General features: G+C 40.5%; 1 protein-coding gene across 2 annotated transcripts in view; it reads left to right on the top strand.

The window, feature by feature from the left end:
- GALNT17 (polypeptide N-acetylgalactosaminyltransferase 17) overlaps positions 1-21,391 on the top strand; it is a 481,494-nt gene that overhangs the window by 438,536 nt on the left and 21,567 nt on the right. Inside the window, exons 7-9 of one of the 2 annotated variants that reach the window (XM_036907890.2) lie at positions 3,390-3,575; positions 6,029-6,166; positions 19,215-19,310. In XM_036907890.2, the coding sequence (XP_036763785.1) occupies positions 3,390-3,575; positions 6,029-6,166; positions 19,215-19,310 (420 nt within the window). The remainder of the gene's footprint in view (positions 1-3,389; positions 3,576-6,028; positions 6,167-19,214; positions 19,311-21,391) is intronic. The other variant, XM_036907891.2, reaches the window with a different exon arrangement.

The raw sequence follows: 21,391 nt of genomic DNA, 5'->3' as shown, positions 1-21,391 counted from the left end.
GTCTGTTCTCTTGAATTTCTTCACTTCTATTGTCTGTGCTCAGCCATTAGATTATGGAAAGACTTCACATCAACTCATCACCCTTTGGAGCCAGCCTCCATGAGCTGTGCTGTGACCACTCCCAGCCAACTCAGAGCAGAGCATCCTGGGATTTGAGAATCGGTAGACTCCTGGCTCCTTCTCACTCCCCTTGCCATGCCACAATGCCAGAGTGCTTTGTGCAGTGGAGGTCAGTCATGACATCTCTTACAATGACAGCCCTACCCTTGAAGTTATTGATGCCACCTCAGATCTGCTGAGCTTCCTTGGGCCATGTGCATGCATGTTGTCCCCAGCTGTAGTGTGGGTCAGAGACACCAGCAGGCATCCTGGGTGAGGTGCAAGCTGTGGCTGAAGAGGTGTGGGAAGGCCCATGACAACAGATCATTCCTCCTGGATGGGAGGGGTTAGAGCTGCAGTGCCCACCAAGTAAAGGCTGGCCTGTGGTACTGGCTCTCCCACAGACCTACTGTGGATTATAAACAACTTAATCAAACATTTAGACCCTCAGTTTCTTCACCTGTGAGGATTTCATGAGGTAGTTGGAGTTTGGTGCTTGGTTATAATGATTTGGGGTCTGGAGGTCTGGAGCAGGCAGAGTGGGAACACTTAACCTCTGAGGGAGGCGTTTATGGAAGTGGAGGATGAGGGAAAGACAAGGCAGAGAGGAGCGGCCAGGAGCTGCTCCAAGGCTGGGGCTGTCCCTCAGGGCCCAAGAGGCTGAGCTCAGTTTGCCTCCCACATGTACTGGCTATTTGTGTGTGTGTTTCTTTTTCTTTCTTTTTTTATGGAGGATTGGCACCAAGTCAGACTGGCTGCAGGATCTGTTCCCACCTAGTACCTCTGTTCTTGCAACTGGGCTTCTAGCTTTTGCTGAGGCCCCTCCCACACCTGCATCTGTGATGCCTGCTCAGGAACTGGTCCTCACAGAGCTCTGCTCTCATCAGTCCTCCGGAGCTCCCCAAACTGGAATTCATCCCTTCACTCTTCTTTCCTCCACATCTTCAGTGGATTTATCTATTTATTTTTGCCACAACTTTGTTGAGATATTCACATACCATTTCAATTCATGTATTTAAACTGTACAACTCATTTTCTTTTAGTATATTCAAAGAGTTGTTCAGTGCTCACCACTAGAACCTTTTTATCACCCTAAAAGGAAATTTCTTATCCACTAGTAATCACTCTGTCTTCCTCTGACCAACTCCAGCTCTAGACAATCATCAATTTACATTCTGTCTCTGTGGGTTTTCTTATACCAGACATTTCATATAAATGAAAGCATACAATATATGGTCCTTTGTGACTGGCCTCTTTCACTTAGCATGTTTTCAAGGTTCATCCATGTGTGGCATTTATCAGTATTTCATTTATTTTTATTGCCAAATGATATTCCATTGTATGGCTATACCATATTTTATTTATTCACATTTTTCTTCTGAGTGTTCTACAGTTTTAGTTCTTACATTTAGGTCTTTGATCCATTTCGAGTTAATTTTTGTATATGTTGTGAGGTAAGGGTTCAAATTCATTCTTTTGCATGTTGTCCCAGCACAATTTGTTGAAAACACTATTCTTTCTGCCATTGAGTTGTCTGGACACCTGTGTTGAAAGTCAGTTAGCCATGAATGTGTGGACCCACTTCTAGACTCTTTATTCTATTATCTTGATTTATATGTCTATCCTTATGCCAATATCATACTGTCTTAATTATGGTAGCTTTGTGGTAAGTTTTGAAATTGGAAGTGGAAGTCCTCCAACTTTGTTCTTTTCAAGGTTATTTTGGGTCCTTTGTATCTCCATATGAATTTTAGGATCAGTTTGTTAACTTCTGCAAAGAAGTCATCAGTGGGTTTGACAGGGATTGTGTTGACTCTTTAAATCAATTTGGGGAGTATCACCATTTTAACAATATTAGTCTTCCAATCCATGACCATGAGATATCTTTCCATTCAGCTCCTGAATCTTAAAATCATCCAATATCAGATACCTGTGGAATTCTGCATCTTTGGACATTACTGACCCTTGAGAATTCAGCCACCCTGTTTTACTTTGTAAGGCCTCTTGCAATATTTTGCCTCCCTGACTTGGCTCCTTCCACTGGCAGCAACTAGGTCTGCCTGAACCCATGGAGGTACCTAGTTGTCAGGGCCAAATCAATTTAGTCTGGGCCATCCTCTGTCTACCAGTCTCTTAGCTCACAGTCTCCTCCTTGAGGAAGCAAGCAAGGTGAGGACTTTTAGTTGTGAGGAAGGTTTTCATCTATATTATCTTCCTGTTGTGTATCCAGAGCTTGGAAATAGAAGACAACTCACACATGAATTTTGCTACCAAATTCAATTAATAAAGGCCCAGGAGAGGTGTGCAAATACTCAAGAGGGTCCCAGTATTCTTGAGGAAGAGGCCTGGAAGACTTAAGGTAGAATGGCTTGAAGTAACCCAGGTTGGGAGGAACATACATAGCTATGCTGACCTGAGCAGCTCACCAGAGCACTCTCACAGGTGGAAAGTGTCCAGGACCCCCACAGCAGGACAGTCGCTCAGGTCCCTGAAACCTCTCGGTGTCTTCTTCCTCTTCTCCCCACCAATACCAGGAAGCTCTTTTCCACAAATTAGTCCTCCTTGACAATCAGAAGGGCTTTGTTTTTCCTGCCTGGCACTGAGAGACATTGGATGGTCCAATTTTCCCCCAGGAAGAGCCCAAAGATGGGCCCGAGCCTGGATGCCTGTCATGCCCACGAAGAGGATGACAAGTGCCATCCTTGGGCTTTGCATCCCTCAGAGACAGCTGTCCTTTCAGCCTTCCACCTGAGTGTTCCAGTGACATGAGGACACTGGGTAGAGGCTTCCAGAAGGCTGGATGTCTGTGCTGTTAGGACTCCAAAACAGAGCATCTTAACAATGCAGAAGTAGCCCATTTCACACTTTGTGCTGATATAGATAAAGATGGGCTGAGTTTTAGTTTGAATAGTCTGTTCCAGGTCTGCAGGGCACAGCTTCAGCTAGGTGGGAAAGAAAACCTTCATGGATACCAATTGTACATTACTGAGAATTTATAAAAAAAACTCTTATGTCATGTGGGGCACCTTAAGTTTATGGGCATCTCTTACCCAGCACCAGATTTTTATATCTTAAATCACTGTAGCTATAAAAATTCCCTCAAACCTTCTTCTCTACCTTATGCCTCACATAGGTTAAGTTAGGCTATGCTACTATAACAAACCAACACTGAAATCTCAGTGGCTTTATATATTAAAATGTGTTTCTCATTCGTGCTTTTGGACCTTGAGGAGGGGACAGTGGTCTCTGGGAATTTCTCTGTCAGGCTGATGAAGTCCTTGCACCTCCAGGTATGGCTCTGTGGGGGCAGCATGGAGGTCCTGCCTTGCTCACGGGTGGCACATATTGAACGGAAGAAGAAGCCATACAACAGCAACATTGGTTTCTACACCAAGAGGAATGCTCTCCGGGTTGCTGAAGTCTGGATGGATGATTACAAGTCTCATGTGTACATAGCGTGGAATCTGCCGCTGGAGGTAGGGCCCAACAGCACTGCCCCATCACCCTTAGAATAGCCATCCTGTGCTTGATGGGTCACTGATCTCTTTAATAAGCTGATGGTTCCTCCCCAGAAAGGTGCTTACACTTGCAAAATTATAAATACATTTTCAGGGGTGTTGAAAACCTTCAGGTTTTAGAACCCCTGCTTTACATGGGGATGTACACAATGGAAATCCTGAAATCCACTTTCAAAGAGTAGAAGAGTCTTAGTATGTTAATCCCAGTCTTATTATAGTAATCTAGCTACCCTTCTCCTAAACATACTTGTGTCAGAAATATTCTTGCCTACAGATTTTGGCATCAGACCCTGTCATCTGCTCTTACTCTGTGCCCTCCCATGGAGCTCCAGCCGCCTCATTACAGATGCCCCTACTGTATCCTGAGTTCCTTGTTTATATGACACTTCAGATCTCCTCCATACTCTGCCCAGAACATAGCCTAGGAAAATTCCATGCTTCTGAAACCCCATGGGAATATTGCACAGTGGTGTGCACAAGCTTTGTGGGAATCCCAGCTCTGCCACTAATTAGTTATGGGATCTTGAACAAATCCATTTATTGTCTCTGCAGCTTAGATTTCTCAGCTATTAAATGGGGTTAATAGCAGGTCCTCCTTCCTAGGGCAATTGTAAGAACTGAATCTAAAGAACTAAAACTAAGTACTAAGTACTAAGTACTAAATCCAAGTACTAAGTACTAAAGTGTTAAATCAGAGCAGTAGCTGGCACAGATAATGTTAGCAAGCATTATCTATCCCCGACAGCACTGTGGGGTGACCTGCACTCTCAGCCACAGTTAGGTTTATCTTCTCGGTCAGATCACCTATAAGTGTCTGAGCCATGCACTGAGAGAATCATCTGGAACTGTTTCCACTGAGAAATGGCAACCCCTGCATTTCAAGAGCCTAGAACCCAGTACAGCAGAAATGCAATTGAATATGGGCAAGGTTTAAGGATAAAGAGTATAAAAGTAAAGAATTTACATCATGTTCTTACGATTACTGAAATAACGTTCTAAAGCATTGAAAACCCCCTTATGGCCATATAGTGCTATATAGATGTTAAGCTAGAAGTGAATTTACACATGATTTTACACAAAAATAGATAACATTTGTTGAGCCTTTACTATATACCAGGCACTCCCTAAATTCTTTATTTGCAGTATCTCTCTTAGCCCCCATTACAACCTAATGATACAGGAACTTTTGCCTCAGTTTCCACATCTGTAAAACAAGGACTTTTAACACTTTTCTCACAGAGCTCTTGTGAAGATAAAACAAAGCTTAGAACAGAGCATAGCAAATATTAACTGCTCAATAAATGCTAGCTTGATATGAACCTATTATGATGCTCTTTTTACAGATGGGTAAACTGAAACCCAGAGGTTTCAAAATGATATGCTTAAGGTCCTACCTCTAGCACATGGTGGGACAGGGATGCAAACTTAACATATTCATTCTACTCTCCTCACAGCTTTTTGAAATCCATGGAATGAGTACTGTTATTATTCCTGCTTTGCAGGTGAGAAGTTGTGACTTACTCAGAATCATAAGAACCTAGGGCTGCTGACTCTGTCATGGTGTTTTCTCCACCCTGACAAACAACCTCTGGTCCCTAATGCCAGCAGAACACTAGCAGGCTTTCCAAAAATGAGCATTATCATTAATCATGTTAAGTACATTACAGAGTTAAATATTGCTGCCCAGATTGCCTTTGAGTTTTAACAAGTTTGACATTGAAAGGGATTTTCCTTTAAAATCACTGTTTGGCTGCCAAAGAAGAAATCTTAATCAAATAATTTGAGCTCTTCTCCTTGGCCCCCAAGATAGCGCCTGGCTGCCCGCCGTTGCAGACAGCATCCTGTCTCCACTAGTTCACGGCCATCTTGTGGCTGAGTCTGCGGAGTCATATTTCAGCTACTTCATTTTCGTCTGTCAGCACACAGCAGCCCATTACAGGTTCATTTCTGTAAAAGCAGAGTGAATTATTCATTAGGACATCATTACAAGCTTTGCAATGGAAAATTATTTTCACTTCTGCATATAATGAACTTCACAAAGAGCTAACAAAGGGGGAAATTACATATGCATAGGAAAAAGACAGGAGGTGGTTATAGGCATTTATTTTCTTGTCTTAATCAAATAATTCCTCTAATAACTGGCTCTGATAGTCATTGAGGAAATGTGGGGGTCATCAACATCAGTGTGTCCTGGGATCCTTCCACGTACTGCTAATAGGGGCGGCTGACTATGGGGACTGGGAGCTGCATGCTGTACTCGGGGACAGCAGTGTCTAACTTAGGACTCCATCATCAAATAGTTCCCCTTAAACTGGCCTGAGCGAACATGCAGAGCCCAAGATTTCTCTCTAATAGTCCTCCTCTCTGGCCAGGGCTCCCAGGTCACTAATGCTGTTTGATTCTATTTTCAGAATCCAGGAATTGATATAGGCGACGTCTCTGAAAGAAGAGCTTTAAGGAAAAGTTTAAAGTGTAAGAATTTCCAGTGGTACCTGGACCACGTTTACCCAGAAATGAGAAGATACAATAACACCATTGCATATGGGGAGGTAATTAAGACCACACATGCTCTTAGCTGTGCAAGGGGCTTTGGGGGATTGCTATGATGGGGGAAAATAGGGAACAGAGTTCTTCCTTCACTTGTTCATTCATTCATTCAGTGAGTGGTTTGGGAGGTGCAAGACCTGACAGGAAGGCTTTCACCAGCTGCTGGTGGGGACAAACGTAATAAATGTTCTAGTGGGAGCATAGACCAAAGGCTGTGGTAGCCTACTCTGCCTCAGGTGTGGAGTGAGTTCTCTTCGGGGTATTTTGATTTTGAGGTCACCTGGGGTCTGTAAATGGAACATTGAGAAGGAAGTTGGGTACAGAGGCTGGTGACTACAAATGTCCACTGCTCAGTACCGTGGCCAGAGCCACTTACTGCCAAAGAAAGGCTGCAGGTGCTGTCAGGTTTTCTATGATGAGATAATATCACCTTTCTAAATGCTAAACAGATGGACATTTCTTTTATTACAAATGTCATAAATACGCATTTTAGAAAATTTGAAAGTAATAATAATGAGTGCTTACAAGTGCTTTGTTGCACCACACCCTATTCTAAATGCTCTTCACATATGAATTCTTTCACTGTCACCTTATTCGGTAGTTAAATTGTTCCCATTTTATTGATGAGAAAGCTGAGACCTAGAGAAATTAACTACCTAAGGTCTCACAGCCTGTAAGCCATGAGGAGAAGATTGGATGTAGGCAGTCTGATTCTAGATAACGTGCATTCTGATATATGATTTTCTTTATTGTGCGTGTATTTTTTTTACTACAAATACATATTTTATGCACACACACATACTTTTATATACACATATCTATATTTATTACTAAAACCATGGTGTCCACATGCCTAATAATTTGAAATGTTACTCCATAATATACAGAGACTATTTCCCTGTGTAATTTCTACATTATTAATGCCTGCATATGATACTACCTTTTGTGTTTGCTGTGTTTTGCTGCCAAACAGCAATTTATGTTGTTTCCATTTATGATATTTCCACTTCTGAAATATCAGAGGCACCTTCACTGAGATGATGCTTGCTTATTAGCCTCAGGGAGTTCTTTGGTGTGCGACTGGACAAGGAATCCTTGGCACGGCAAAGCAGAAGGCAGGGAGCCCGGTGCTCTGGGCTCAGCGGAGGCACTCTCTTGCTCAGGCCTTCAGGTTTCCTCACAGGGCTGCCTGCAGCTCCCTGTGACAACAGGGACGAAGCTGAGAAGGCTGTCTTTGATTTAGAGTATTTACATTGTCTACAACTGTGAATTTTCCTTGTTTAAATCTGATGCCTTTTATAGAAAGTAAGTATGAGCCCCAGGCTAATCCACCAGGGTGTAGGTGAGGTGGCTGCTGAGCTGGGGTCCGGAGCAGGAAGTGGGCATCTAGCTGGGGCAGTCTGCAGTGGCGAGGGATGCGTGGAGACTGGAGCCAGTGTGCGGGATGAGTCCATCCCCCTGGGTGGCTCCTCTTGCTTCTGTCCCCTCATCTGTGAAGGGGGGATGCAAGTGGGTGCCGCGTGAGGTTGGTGGGAATCTGACGAGCTGAGATACATGGACTTTCTAGAACAATACCTGGCAGTGGTGTGACTACTAGCAGGTCCAAAGTGCCTTGTCTTTTCTTTTCCAAATAAAAGCTTTTTTTTTTTTTTTGGTTATGAAAGTAATATTGAATATAAAGGAGGCATCAAAAAATGAAGAGCAGTGAATGGACTATTTGTAAGACAATTGGGTAGATTGCCTACCTCTACAGAGAAAAAAAAAACAGCTTAGATTCTTACAGCTCGCCATATCCTGAAGTGTATTTCAGATGAACTGTAGCATTAAATGAAAGGAAAGAAACCATAATAGAATCATACAGAAATAGATGTGACTATGATCTCTGAAAGGGGAAAGCTTTCTAAGAATGAAAGCCATGGAAGAAAAATGGAAAGGAAAATGATAATGGATCTGAGCTCTTAAATATTGAAATCATCGATACATCAACTGAATAAAGAAATAATATGCCAAACTGGAAATACATATGCCATAAATACTATAGATGAATGGATAATACCATTAATATATAATAAGCTCTGCAAATTGATTGAAATAAGGCAATTTAATTCAAATAAGAGAATAAAGCATCCTAAAAGAAAAATAAAGTACAAGAGAAAATACAAATGATTGAAAAACACATGAAAATTTTAAATTTATTTCATAAAGAAATTACCGTAAAATTTTAAATCCCTACCAAACAAGCAAAGATTCATTTGTGGAATATATGTTCCAGCAAGGTCTTGATAATATGGAAAACCACATATCCTCTGGTGAGAGTGTAAATTGAAATAAGTTTTAAAAAAGCAATTTGAACCACACAGATTAAAAGCCTTAATGACAGTTACCCTTCCATCTCCACTTGTGTTCTAGCAAATAATCTGAAATGTGGATAAGGATTTGAGAGTAAAATTGTTCAACTCAGTGGTGGTTTTCTTTTTTCGGATCAACCATTTTGAAGCTAACTTGAAATTTAGTTAAATTTTATAACTATATTAATGGTTTGAAATATTTTGCAGCAATTTCAAAAGGTGCGTATAAAAGTTTAATGACATGAGAAAAGTATTGATGATATCATTCTGAAGAGGAAAAAGTCAGGATTATAAAATTGGATTAGCTATGACTTTAGATTGGAAGCAAGGAGAGGATAACATGAGGAAGTAGAAATGATCATTTTTAGTGACCTCAGGTAGTGGGATAGGCAGTTTTTGTATGTGTCCTTTGTTATGTTTCCAAATTACCACTAAAGTTTATGTGATAATATTATAATCAGAAAGAAAATAGTATTAAAAAGGAAAGAATAAAAATGTGAAAATGCTAGAAGATGGCCCAAGCGCAGTTCTACTGGCTGTGCACTGAACAAATCCAGGGCCTGCTATTCACGTGAAGCACAGTGCGAATAACATCTTAAGCTGAACAGTGACGTGGGCTTGCAGATAGCATAGAGATCATAACTGATTTTTGGAGGATGGGAGCCTTTTGTTTTTGCAAATTTTCCCATCTCTTTTAAGTAATAAATTCAATGCATACATTCTATAGAAAATATAAAGATGAAAACAAAACTTATTCCACATCCCAACTTCTAGATACAATCAATGCTAACATTTTAGGGCATGTGCTTCCATTTCTCCTTCTTTGCTTGCTGAGCTCACCAAATACTAAGATATATTTTGGATGGAAAAAGGTATTAAATGAAGGAAATCAAACTAATCAAATTCAGTTTGCTGACAAAATTTACCAACATTTAGACAACTTTGTTCTTAATACTCTCTCCTACTGGTTCTTTTCCCCACACCCAGACCCCCGAGCAGTGGGAAAGAAAGAAGCAGAGTGAATGTCACCCTATATGCGCAGCTTACATCCTTCATTCTCTGTGTGCTACTCTGTGCAAGACACTTTCCCCAGGCCAATGAATATTCCTAAGCCTAATTCTCCTTGCTCTTTCCCAATTTGTTAGCTAGCTTCTTTCTTCACCCTTAGAAAGCTTTCTAGTCGCATGATTCTGTATGTTTTGTTCTTAGTTACATAGTGGTAACCTATAAAAAAAATAATCTCTGATCCTCCATAATAAAGGGTCAAGTGCTATGAAATACATTAATTTTAAACACTTTGTCTTGACCTCATAAACTTTTCAAACTTTGTTAATAATCTGGGATTTTAGACACAAACATTGCTATAACCTATTTATATTTTATATCTTGTTTAAAAATAACTTCTCAATCAAATTCAGTTTGCTGACAGAATTCACCATTATTCAGACAATCGTATTTTCTTTTATTAAGGTATCATAGATACACACTCTTATGAAGGTTTCACATGCAAAACATTGTGGTTACTACATTTACCCATATTATCAAGTCCCCCCCACACCTCATTGCAGTCACTGTCCATCTGTGTAGCAAGATGCCACAGAGTCACTACTTGTCTTCTCTGTGCTACACTGTCTTCTCCCTGACACCCCCCAAACACCATGTGTGCCAATCATAATACCCCTCAATCCCCTTCTCCCTCTCTCCCCACCAGCCCTCCCATACCCCTCCTCTTTGGGAACCATGAGTCCCTTCTTGGAGTCTGTCACTCTGCTGCTGTTTTGTTCCTTCAGTTTTGCTTCATTGTTATACTCCACAAATGAGGGAAATCATTTGGTACTTGTCTTTCTCTGCCAGTCTTATTAAACTGAGCATAATACCCTCTAGCTCCATCCATGTTGTTGCAAATGGTAGAATTTGTTTTCCTCTCATGGCTGAATAGTATGCCAGTGTGTATATGTACCACCTCTTCTTTATTCATTCATGTACTGATGAACACTTAGGTTGCTTCCATATCCTGGCTATTGTAAATAGTGCTATGATACACATAGAGGTACATATGTCTTTTTGAATCCGAGAAATTATATTCTTTGGATAAATTCCTAGGAGTGGAATTCTCGGGCCAAATGGTATTTCTATTGTTAGTTTTTTGAGGAACCTCCATATTGCTTTCCACAATGGTTCAACTAATTTACATTCCACCAGCAGTGTTTGACTGTTCCCCTTTCTCTGCATCCTCACCAGCATTTCTTGTTCCTAGTCTTTTCAATGTTGGCCATCCTAACTGGTGTGAGGTGATATCTCATTGTGGTTCTAATTTGCATTTCCATTATAATTAGGGATGTGAAGTATCTTTTCATGTGTCTCTTGGCCATCTGAATTTCTTCTCTGGAGAAGTGTCTGTTCATATCCTCTGCCCAATTTTTAATAGGTTTATTTGCTTTCTGGGTGTTGAGGCCTGTAAGTTTTTTATGTATTTTGAATGTTAACCCCTTATCAGATATGTCATTTACAAATATATTCTCCCATACTGTAGGATGCCTTTTTGTTCTACTGATGGTGTCCTTTGCTGTACAGAAGCTTTTTAGTTTGATGTAGTTCCATTTGTTCATTTTTGCTTTTGTTTCCCTTGCCCAAGGAGATGCATTCAGAAAAAAGTTGCTCATGTTTATACTCAAGAGATTTTTGCCTATATTTTCTTCTAATAGTTTTATGGTTTCATGACTTACATTCAGGCCTTTGATCCATTTCGAGTTTACTTTTGTGTATGGACTTAGACAATAACCCACTTTCATTCTCTTGCATGTAGCTGTCCAGTTTTGCCAACACCAGTTGTTGGAGAGGCTGTCATTTCCCCATTGTATGTCCATGGCTCCTTTATCATATATTAATTGAACACATGTGGTTGGGTTTATATCAGGGCTCTCTAGTCTGTTCCATTGGTCTATGGGTCTGTTCTTTTGCCAGTACCAAATTATCTTATTACTGTGGCTTTGTAGTAGAGCTTGAAGTTAGGGAACATAATCCCCCCCACTTTATTCTTCCTTCTCAGGATTGCTTTGGCTATTTGGGGTCTTTTGTGGTTCCATATGAATTTTAGAACTATTTGTGCCAGTTCATTGAAGAATGCCTTTGGTATTTGATAGGGATTGCAATGAATCTGTAGATTGCTTTAGGCAGGATGGCCATTTTGATGATAATAAGTCTTTATATCCACGAGCACGGGATGTGTTTCCATTTATTGGTATTTTCTTTAATTTCTCTCATGAATGTCTTATAGTTTTCAGAGTACAGGTCTTTCACTTCCTTGGTTAGGTTTATTCCTAGGTATTTTATTCTTTTTGATGCAATTGTGAATGGAATTGTTTTCCTAATTTCTCTTTCTGCTAATTAATTGTTAGTATATAGGAATGCAACAGATTTCTGTGTATTAATTTTGTATCCTGCAACTTTGCTGAATTCAGATATTAGTTCTAGTAGTTTTGGGGTGGATTCTTTAGGGTTTCTATGTACAATATCATGTCATCTACATACAGTAACAGTTTAACTTCTTCCTTACCTGTCTGGATGCCTTTTATTTCTTTGTGTTATCTGATTATTGTGGCTAGGATTTCCTGAACTATGTTGAATAACAGTGGGGAGAGTGTTAATAATAATGATACCATAATTTTTTTAAAAATTGGGGAGAGTGGGCATCCTTGTCCTGTTCCTGATCTTAAAGGAAAAGTGTTCAGCTTCTCACTGCTAAGTATGATGTTGGCTGTGGGTTTGTCATATATGGCCTTTATTATGTTGAGGTACTTTCCCTCTATACTCATTTTGTTCAGAGTTTTTATCATGGATGGATGTTGAATTTTGTCGAATGCTTTTTCAACATCTGTGGAGATGATCATGTGGTTTTTGTCCTTCTTTTTGTTGATGTGGTGGATGATGTTGATGGATTTTTGAATGTTGTACCATCCTTGCATCCCAGGAATAAATCCTATTTGGTCATGATGGATTATTCTTTTGTGTATTTTTGAACTCAGTTTGCTAATATTTTGTTGAGTATTTTTGCATCTATGTTCATCAGGGATATTGGTCTGTAATTTTCCTTTTTTGTGCTGTCTTTGCCTGGTTTTGTTATTAGAAAGATGTTGGCCTCATAGATGAGTTTGTAAGTGTTCCCTCCTCTTCTACTTTTTGGAAAACTTTAAGGAGGATGGATATTAGGTCTTCACTAAATGTTTGATAAAATTCAGCAGTGAAGCCATCTGGTCCAGGAGTTTAGATCTTAGGTAGTTTTCTTTATTACCAATTCAATTTTGTTGCTGGGAATTGGTCTGTTCAGAGTTTCTCCAGTTGTTAACATACAATTTTTCATAGTATTCTCTAATAATTATTTGTATTTCTGTGGTGTCCATAGTGATTTCCCTTTCTCATTTCTAATTGTGTTTATATGTGTAGACTCTCTTTTTTTCTTGATAAGCTGGCTAGAGGTTTATCTATTTTGTTTATTTTCTCAAAGGTACAGCTCCTGCTTTCATTGATTCTTTCTATTGTTTTACTCTTCTCAATTTTATTTATTTCTGCTTTAATCTTTATTATGTCCCTCCTTCTCCTGACATTGGGCCACATTTGTTCTTCTTTTTCTACTTTCATTAATTGTGAGTTTAGACTGTTCATATGGTATTGTTCTTCTTTCCTGCAGTAAGCCTGTATTGCAATATACTTCCCTCTTAGCATGGTCTTTGCTGTGTTGCACAGATTTTGTGGTTGTGAATTATTGTTGTCATTTGTCTTCATATATTGCTTGATCTCTGTTTTTATTTGGTCATTGATCCATTGATTATTTAGGATCATGTTGTTAAGCCTCCATGTGTTTCTAGGTTTTTTGTTTTCTTTATGTAATTTATTTCTAGTTTCGTACCTTTGGGGTCTGAGAAGCTGGTTGGTACAATCTCAATCTTTTTTAATTTACTGAGGCTCTTTTGTGGCCTTGTATATGATCCATTCTTGAAAATGTTCCATGTGCACTTGAGAAGAATGTGTATCCTGCTGCTTTTGGATGGAGTGTTCTGTAGATGTCTGTTAGATCCATCTGTTCTGGTGTGTTGTTCAGTGCTTCTGTAACCTTACTTATTTTCTGTCTGCCTGATCTGTCCATTGGAGTGAGTAGTGTGTTGAAGTCTCCTCAAATGAATGCATTGCATTCTATTTTCCCCATTAATTCTGTTAGTATTCATTTCATATATGTAGGTACTCCAATATTGGGTGCATATATGTTTATAATGGTTATATCCTCTTGTTGTACTGACCCCTTTATCATTATATAATGTCCTTCTTTGTCTCTTGTTACTTTCTTTGTTTTGAAGTCTATATTTTCTGATACAAGTACTGCAACTCCTCCTTTTTTCTCCCTATTGGTTACATGAAATATCTTTTTCCATCCCTTCACTTTTAGTCTGTGAATGTCTTTGGGTTTGAGGTGAGTCTCTTGTAAGCAGCATATAGATGGGTCATGCTTTTTTACCCATTCAGTGACTCTATTTCTTTTGATTGGTGCATTCAGACCATTTACATTTAAGGTGATTACCGATAGGTATATACTTATTGCCATTGCAGGTCTTAGATTCGTAGTTACCAAAGGTTCAAGGGTAGCTTCTTTACTATCCAACAGTCTAACTTAACTCACTTAGTATGCTATTACAAACACAATTGAAGGGTTCTTTTCTTTTCCTCCCTTTTCTTCCTCCTCCTCTTTATATATTAGGTATCATATTCTGTACTCTTTGTTTATCCCTTGACTGACTTTGAGGGAAGTTGATTTGTTATTGCATCTGCTAAGTAATTCATTGTTCTAGTTTCTTTACTGTAGTTTTATTTCCTCTGATGACACCTATTTAGCCTTAGGTACATTTCCATCTATAGCAGTCCCTCCAAAATACACTGTAGAGATGGTTTGTGGGAGGTAAATTCTCTCAGCTTTTATTTGGATATTGTTTAATTCCTCCTTCAAGTTTAAATGATAATCTTGCCAGGTCGAGTATTCTTGGTTAAAGGCCCTTCTGCTTCACCAGATTAAATATATCATGCCGCTCCCTTCTGGCCTGTAAGGTTTCTGTTGAGAAGTCTGATGATAGCAGGATGGGTTATCCTTTGTATGTGATCTTTTTTCTCTCTCTGGCTGCTTTTAATACTCTGTCCTTTTCCTTGATCTTTGCCATTTTAATTATTATATGTCTTGGTGTTGTTTTCCTTGGGTCCCTTGTGTTGGGAGATCTGTGCACCTCCATGGCCTGAGAGACTATCTCCTTCCCCATATTGGGGAAGTTCTCAGCAATTACCTCCTCAAAGACACTTTTTATCCCTTTTTCTCTCTTCTTCTTCTGGTAACAAATATTGTTCCATTGAATTGGTCACACAGTTCTCTCAATATTCTTTCATTCCTAGAGATCCTTTTTTCTCTCTGTGCCTCAGCTTCATTGTATTCCTGTTTTCTAATTTCTATTCCATTTAACATTTCCTGTACTTCATCTAATCCGCTTTTAAATCCCTCCATTGTATGTTCCATTTCAGATACTGTATTCTTCAATGTTTGTATCTCATTCTTGAATTCCTCCCTGAGTTCTTGAATATTTTTTGTTAGCTCTGTGATCATGTTTATGATTTTTATTTTGAAATCTCTGTCAAGAAGATTGATGAGTTCAGTTTCACTTGACCCTCTTTCTTTTGTAGGATTTTGATTTCAACCAGGTTCCTTTGACATTTTATGTCTGTAGTTGGTGACCTCTAGTACCCAGATGCTCTACTCTCTGGAGCTGCTCAGCCCCTGGAGCGATGGCGGGGGTCACAGGCAAGCGGCACTGGTGCCTGTCGGGAGGAAAGGGCTCTTTCCTGCTTCCCAGCTGCAGTGCCTGCCTTCACTGCCAGGGCCAGTTGGCCAAGCGTGGAGGGAGAAGCCTCTATGCTTTGTGTTTTTAGCTGCCATAGGTGGGGCTCCCTTCTGGCTGGCCTTGCACATTGGTAGGGGAAGCCAGTTTGCAAACTGGTGCCAGCCAGGAGGAAGGTGCAGCAGGCTGTGTATCACAGTGAGGGGCCTCATAGCTGCATAGTCAGCCAGTGGGATGGAGTGCCTGAAGCTCCTGAAAGTTCCCCACCTGCTGGGCAGAGTGCTCTCAGACAATTTTGTCCACCTGTGCTTTCTCCTGAGCAGCAAGCTCTGTGCAATCCTTGCCCCTTTAGCAACACTATCACTGTTAGGAAGTCCCTCAAACTGCCTGCCTTTCTTTTGTCCCAGAGTGGCCAGTTGTGGATATATGTTTCCCACAGACGGCTGGAATCTCAGTCTCTCCAAGTATTCCACCTGTCTTAGCTTTCCAACCCCACTAATCTCCAGAGCACCATGTAATGTAGGTTCGTGCTCCCAAAGCAGATCTCCAGGGCTGGGTGCTCAGAAGTCCTAGGCCTCCACCCCTTCCCTGCTCCATTTCTCTTCCTCCCTCCAATGAGCAGGGGTTGGGGAAAGGCTTGGGTTCTCTGGATCATGGCTTTGGTACTTTACCCTTTTCCTTGAGGTCTGCTCTTTTCCCTAGGTGTAGGCAGTCTGCCACAGCTTTCTTTCCTGTTGCTTTTTTGAATTAGATGTACTTGCTATATTTTCACATTATATGTGGTTTTGGGAGGAGGTTTCTGTCTCACCCCTCACACAGCCATCTTTAAGCCTCTCCTCACTTTTACTGCATCCAGACAATTGTATTTTAATGCTCATTGCTACCAGTCCTTTTACCAATACCCATCCCCCAGCCCAGTGGCAAAGGCAGACAGACTTCTCTGAGCAGGTATCAGCCCCATAGTGTCTGCCTCCCCATACCACCAGTGCTGGTGCCCAGGCCCATTTAGAGGAGATGTCACTTTTCCTTGATTTTTTAATTTCTATCCATCTCTATTAGCTGAATGTCTTAAAGTAATTTTTAAAGAAAGTTATGTGGATGCCTTATGTCCTGACTTACATGTAGGAACTATTGCCTTCCCACTTGGGAAACCACTTTAGTTTGCACAAAACAACTCTCTTGCTCAAAAGTCTATGGTTGTTGCATGTTGCCCTTGCAGCTTGATCTGCTTCTGGCTCCTAGTTCACTTTGACTCATATTTCTCTCTTTAACTATCATTTATATGAAAGACAACACTCACAGTGTGCATAAAACATGCATGTACAGCATAATCACAAAAAGCAAAAATCCACATAGCCACTGCCTCTGTGAAAAATAGGACCTGCCAGTATTCCTTCCCCTTTTCCTTTCTAACACTTGACTCGAATTACTTCTTAGTCTCTGAACCCTCAGGTGGGGTGAGAAAGCTCCTGGCATCATTCAGTTATTATACTAGCTCTTCTTGTGTCTGTCTTTCTCTCCAGACTATGGGCTACTTCCAGGCAGGGACTGATTTGTTCCTCTTTGTGTTTGTTAAACTTAGCCCGGTGCCAGGCACTTACTAGACCCTCCATAAATATTTATTCAATTACTGGATGATATATTTGATTACATAAACATTAGAAGCAAAATTTAAAACCTTAATATTCTGAAATCATTATATGGAACAAATATGCCATAGAAACAATATCCTTAATATGCAAAGAGCTCTTACAAAAGGTTTTGTAATAAAAACACTTGAGATCCCAACAGGGAAATAAACAGGCAATTCTCAAAAAGGGAAATAATTGCTAAACATAAACATTGCAATATACTATTAATTGTAAATTTATGCACCTTTTAAAACAATAGCGTTTAGTTTTTATCACTGTAATTGTTATTTTATACTTATTTTAAAAGCTTTGTTACACTTCATTAAACACATTCTTATCATATTGCCTTCATATATACATAAAAAAGGAAAATAGAAGCAAAATACATTGGTTAAAGGTATTTCTAAAATATCATCACCTTCCAAATCTAACCCATCCAAATTACTTTTTGATTCAGAAGTTATATGGGCTTTTCCATATCATTTATCCTTTGCACCATTGAAAGTTTTGGTAACAAGTATTTCCTTAAAAGCATCAATAAGATAACTAAAGTCATGGATGTGGGCTCCTCAGCTGGCTTTACAATTCTTTAGAAATAGCTTGGTGTGGACTATTTGTGAGGCATCATGTCTGGTTCATCACTTTTACTCCTCACCACAAATTTTTGTTATCTTGGGCGTAAAAGAATGTTCCACCATTGTCCTTAGAATAGTTTTTCTCTAGCCTGTGTCTAATTTTGTCCCCAGATTTAGTGAAATATAATTGAAATACAACAGTGTGTAAGTTTAAGGTGTACAACATGTTAATTTGATCCATTTAGATATTGTGAAATGATCCATCTTTGGGTTAGCTCACATGTCAGTCACATTACATAATTACCATTCCTTTTTTGTAGGAAGAACATTTAAAATCTACTCACTTAGCAACTTTCAGGTACATAATTCACAATTATTAGCTATAATCACCATGCTAAACAATAGATAGCCAGAATTCATTCATTTTATAAGTGGAAGTGTATATGTTTGACATAACACCATATTCTTAGAGGGCGAAACTCAGGACTGATAAGTCTTTACATACCTTGTGGTTGGGAACATAAATTAGTTCAAAGCTTCCAGAAAGCGGTTGAGTGGCTTGTTTTAAGAACATTGAGATGTCCATACTGTTTGATACTGTAATCTCAATTCTAGGATTCTATTCCTAAAAAAATCTGAAATGTGAACAGAGCTTTATACATAAAGTCACTCACTACAGTCAAAATTGAACAAATTTATTTTTCCAAAAATTGGGGAAAATTAGCTGATTATGTGAATGAATTGTGAACAATTGTTATTTTCATCTGTAGTTTATAATATCTTAATAGATGCTATTATTTTTGTAACCTTTGAAAAGGGGGAGCATTAAAACTCTGCTCAGCTGTCTGAACCCGGACATAATTGGGGTACACAAAAGCAGAATGCCTTTTGCCTCAATTCTTGATTTATCCCTGGTTAATTTGGTTTCCATGGAAAATATAATCTGGAGGGGACTGGGTGTATATGGGGAAAACCATCCACACTGTCATTTTCCCACTCTTGAGACTGTGGTTGGTGGGTGGGATGGACACCAACATAGAAGCACAGTGGCCCTGGAGGTCCCACTTAGATAAATTCTTACATGCTCCCAGAGACATGCCTAGCTTCAGGGGTTTGTCCTGGGGACTTCTATCCATTCTGCCACAGATACCTTTCAAATTCCTAATATGGTGCTTGGCATGGTGTAGGCATTCAGTAAATATTTTTTGAATATATAAACAAATGTTGCTAGAACTTTTCATGATGGCAAGGTTTCTGTTTGCTTTTTTTTTTATTATTGTTTTTCATGCCTCTATGCCAGTAATGACCTGAGAGGCTGACCTATGATTCCCAGGGTTATTGTGGTTTTGGATAATCAATGGGTATGCTCCTATGGCCAAAAGTTCCCTCAGATCCTCTTTTGTTCCAGGGACAGGGGAGCTGTGTCAGTGGCAAGGTCACAGGCAGAGGGCTGGTGCTCACACCATACATCAAAGGGCTTTGCCTCTCTTGTTAAAATGATCACTTCACAGATATGAGCCTTGGTCCTTACTCAGGGGGGCGCAGGGCCTTCATGTCATGGTGGAACGGTGGTTGGGGGTAGCAGCCCCACCACACCATCTCTAATGGTTTTTGCCCATTCCTGCAGCTTCGCAACAACAAGGCAAAAGACGTCTGCTTGGACCAGGGGCCACTGGAGAACCACACAGCAATACTGTACCCATGCCATGGCTGGGGACCCCAGGTAGGAGCCCATCTCTGACCAGAAAGGGGGTTTGTGGGACTTCTGGTAACTCCTGTTGTTCTCTACTTTGTAGTTGTTACTTGCCCTGAGATTTTAAGAAGGTGGGGGGCTTACTGGTTGTTTCCCTATAGGAGCTAGGGAAAAGATTAAGCAGTTGCATTAGCACAGATACTAAGAAGATCAATGGACACCTTTCACACTGAAAGGAAAAGGTGAATAAATGGGCAAGTGTATGCCACATGTGCATATGTTATAATAATAACCAGATGCACCTGCTTACAACTGTTAGCACTTTCCCTCAGGAGAGCTTGGTTGACACATCCATCCTGAAAGGCCATCACCAGTTTGGCGGTAAGTTTGACCTGGTCTTTAAGCACTGGTATTAGAGCCAAGCACCGACTGGGAAGTAGGAACATCTTTGCAGTAACATTTCAGGGAACACACATGTTCTCTGGTCTCTCAGGAGAATACGTATGATTACTCAAGAAAGGCAAAGCAATCAAACAACAAAGTACAAATAGAGTTTGGTAAATGAGTTGTCTTTCACAATTTTGTGCTAGCCCACAGTGTGTATGTACATGTGTGCATATATGTGTGTGTACATAAAGAGCTTAGCAGAAATTCACTAAGATTGGAAGGTGACATTTCCAAAAATGTCATCAGACTTGATAATCATAAAAATGTAAGACATTTTTATGTTCACCAATAGTAAGGAAAGTTAAGTTACACATTGGGAAAATAAATTTTATATTCAGTTGCAGAGGTACACATACTAGACAGCTGGTTCTAAGCCAGACTCACAGACTCTCTCACCTATAAAAGGAAGACACTGGACAAAATGCCCTATAATCTCCCTCCATCTCTCTCATATTCTATGAACATACCTGTTAACATGCAAATTCACATTCATCAGTCATGTACATGTACTCACACATACATTCATAAAGGCTCATGGTTTTCCCTGCTCATAGCACATTTGCTTCCCTGTTAAGCCAGTACCTGGAAGGAGAAGAATTATACTAGCTCTGTCATTACTGCAGGTGGTTCTCATAGTCCAGACCCTTTGCCACCCCCTCCACCCCCAGTGTGTGATCAAGTAGTGCCAGACAGGTGGAGCCCTGAGTTCTCTGACCCTTGAAGTCACTCTGGGAGGCAGGCAAGCAGCAGGAGAAAACTGAGAGCACAGAGGGATGAGGACCTGTGAGCAAAGCTGACGAGAAGACCAAGCCCTCCAGCAGGAAGCATTGCAAATCCAAATCCAACCCATTTCTCTCAACACTATTTACTGAGCTCTACCACTGCCTAAAGCTGCTCAAGTGTCTGTGAGGAGTAGCAGAGTGACTGGGAATCCCAGCCCTGCTCCACTTTCTGAAGGCTCTCATGTGGAAACAGGGCATCAGATTAAAGGCAGCATGGGCCAAAGAATCCAGGGAGCATCTTCATCCATTCATTTACTTGTTCACTCAACAGATCCCTCTTGATCACCTACTGTAGATGATGATCAAATTGTATACAGCATCTGATGAGATATAGCCCCTCTTCTCAGGGGGTTTACGCTTGAGGTGGGGTGGCAAGTAATGAGGCAGGAACCCTCAGCATAGTAAGTGTGGAAAGAGCAAGGCAGCCTGGGTGCAGAGCGTGGGAACACAGGAGGTGGCCCAGTTTGGCTGGGGCTTAGAATGTAAGAGGGAAGGAAGTGCTGAGAGAGAAGGCAGAGGAGAGATGGAGAGACAGGTCTCCAGGGGCCTGCAGGGGCATGCTTCAAGATACTGGTGCCCACTCATGTGCCTCAGAGTCACCTGGAAGGCTTGTAAATGCACCAACCCCTGGCCCCACCCATAGGGTTTCTGAGACAGGAGGTCTTGAAGGAGTGAGATTTTGCATTTCTAACAGGTCCCCTGGTAATTCAATAATGCTGGCCTGGTGAGTTTGGGTCTAGACCCTGAGGGCACTCGGGGGCTACTGAAGGGTTCATCTGGGAAGACGATATGTTTAGATGGGACACAGCCAGTTCTGAAGTTCAAAGAGGGATGGATGCTATAGAGATCCCAGCCTTCAGCCCCTATGACTCCCAGTTTTCC

This window comes from Manis pentadactyla, chromosome 10, assembly GCF_030020395.1.
Source record: "Manis pentadactyla isolate mManPen7 chromosome 10, mManPen7.hap1, whole genome shotgun sequence".
In the NCBI taxonomy this organism is placed as follows: Eukaryota; Metazoa; Chordata; class Mammalia; order Pholidota; family Manidae; genus Manis; species Manis pentadactyla.
Note: the sequence above shows the minus strand (reverse complement) of the source record. Positions and strands in the feature narration are given on the sequence as shown.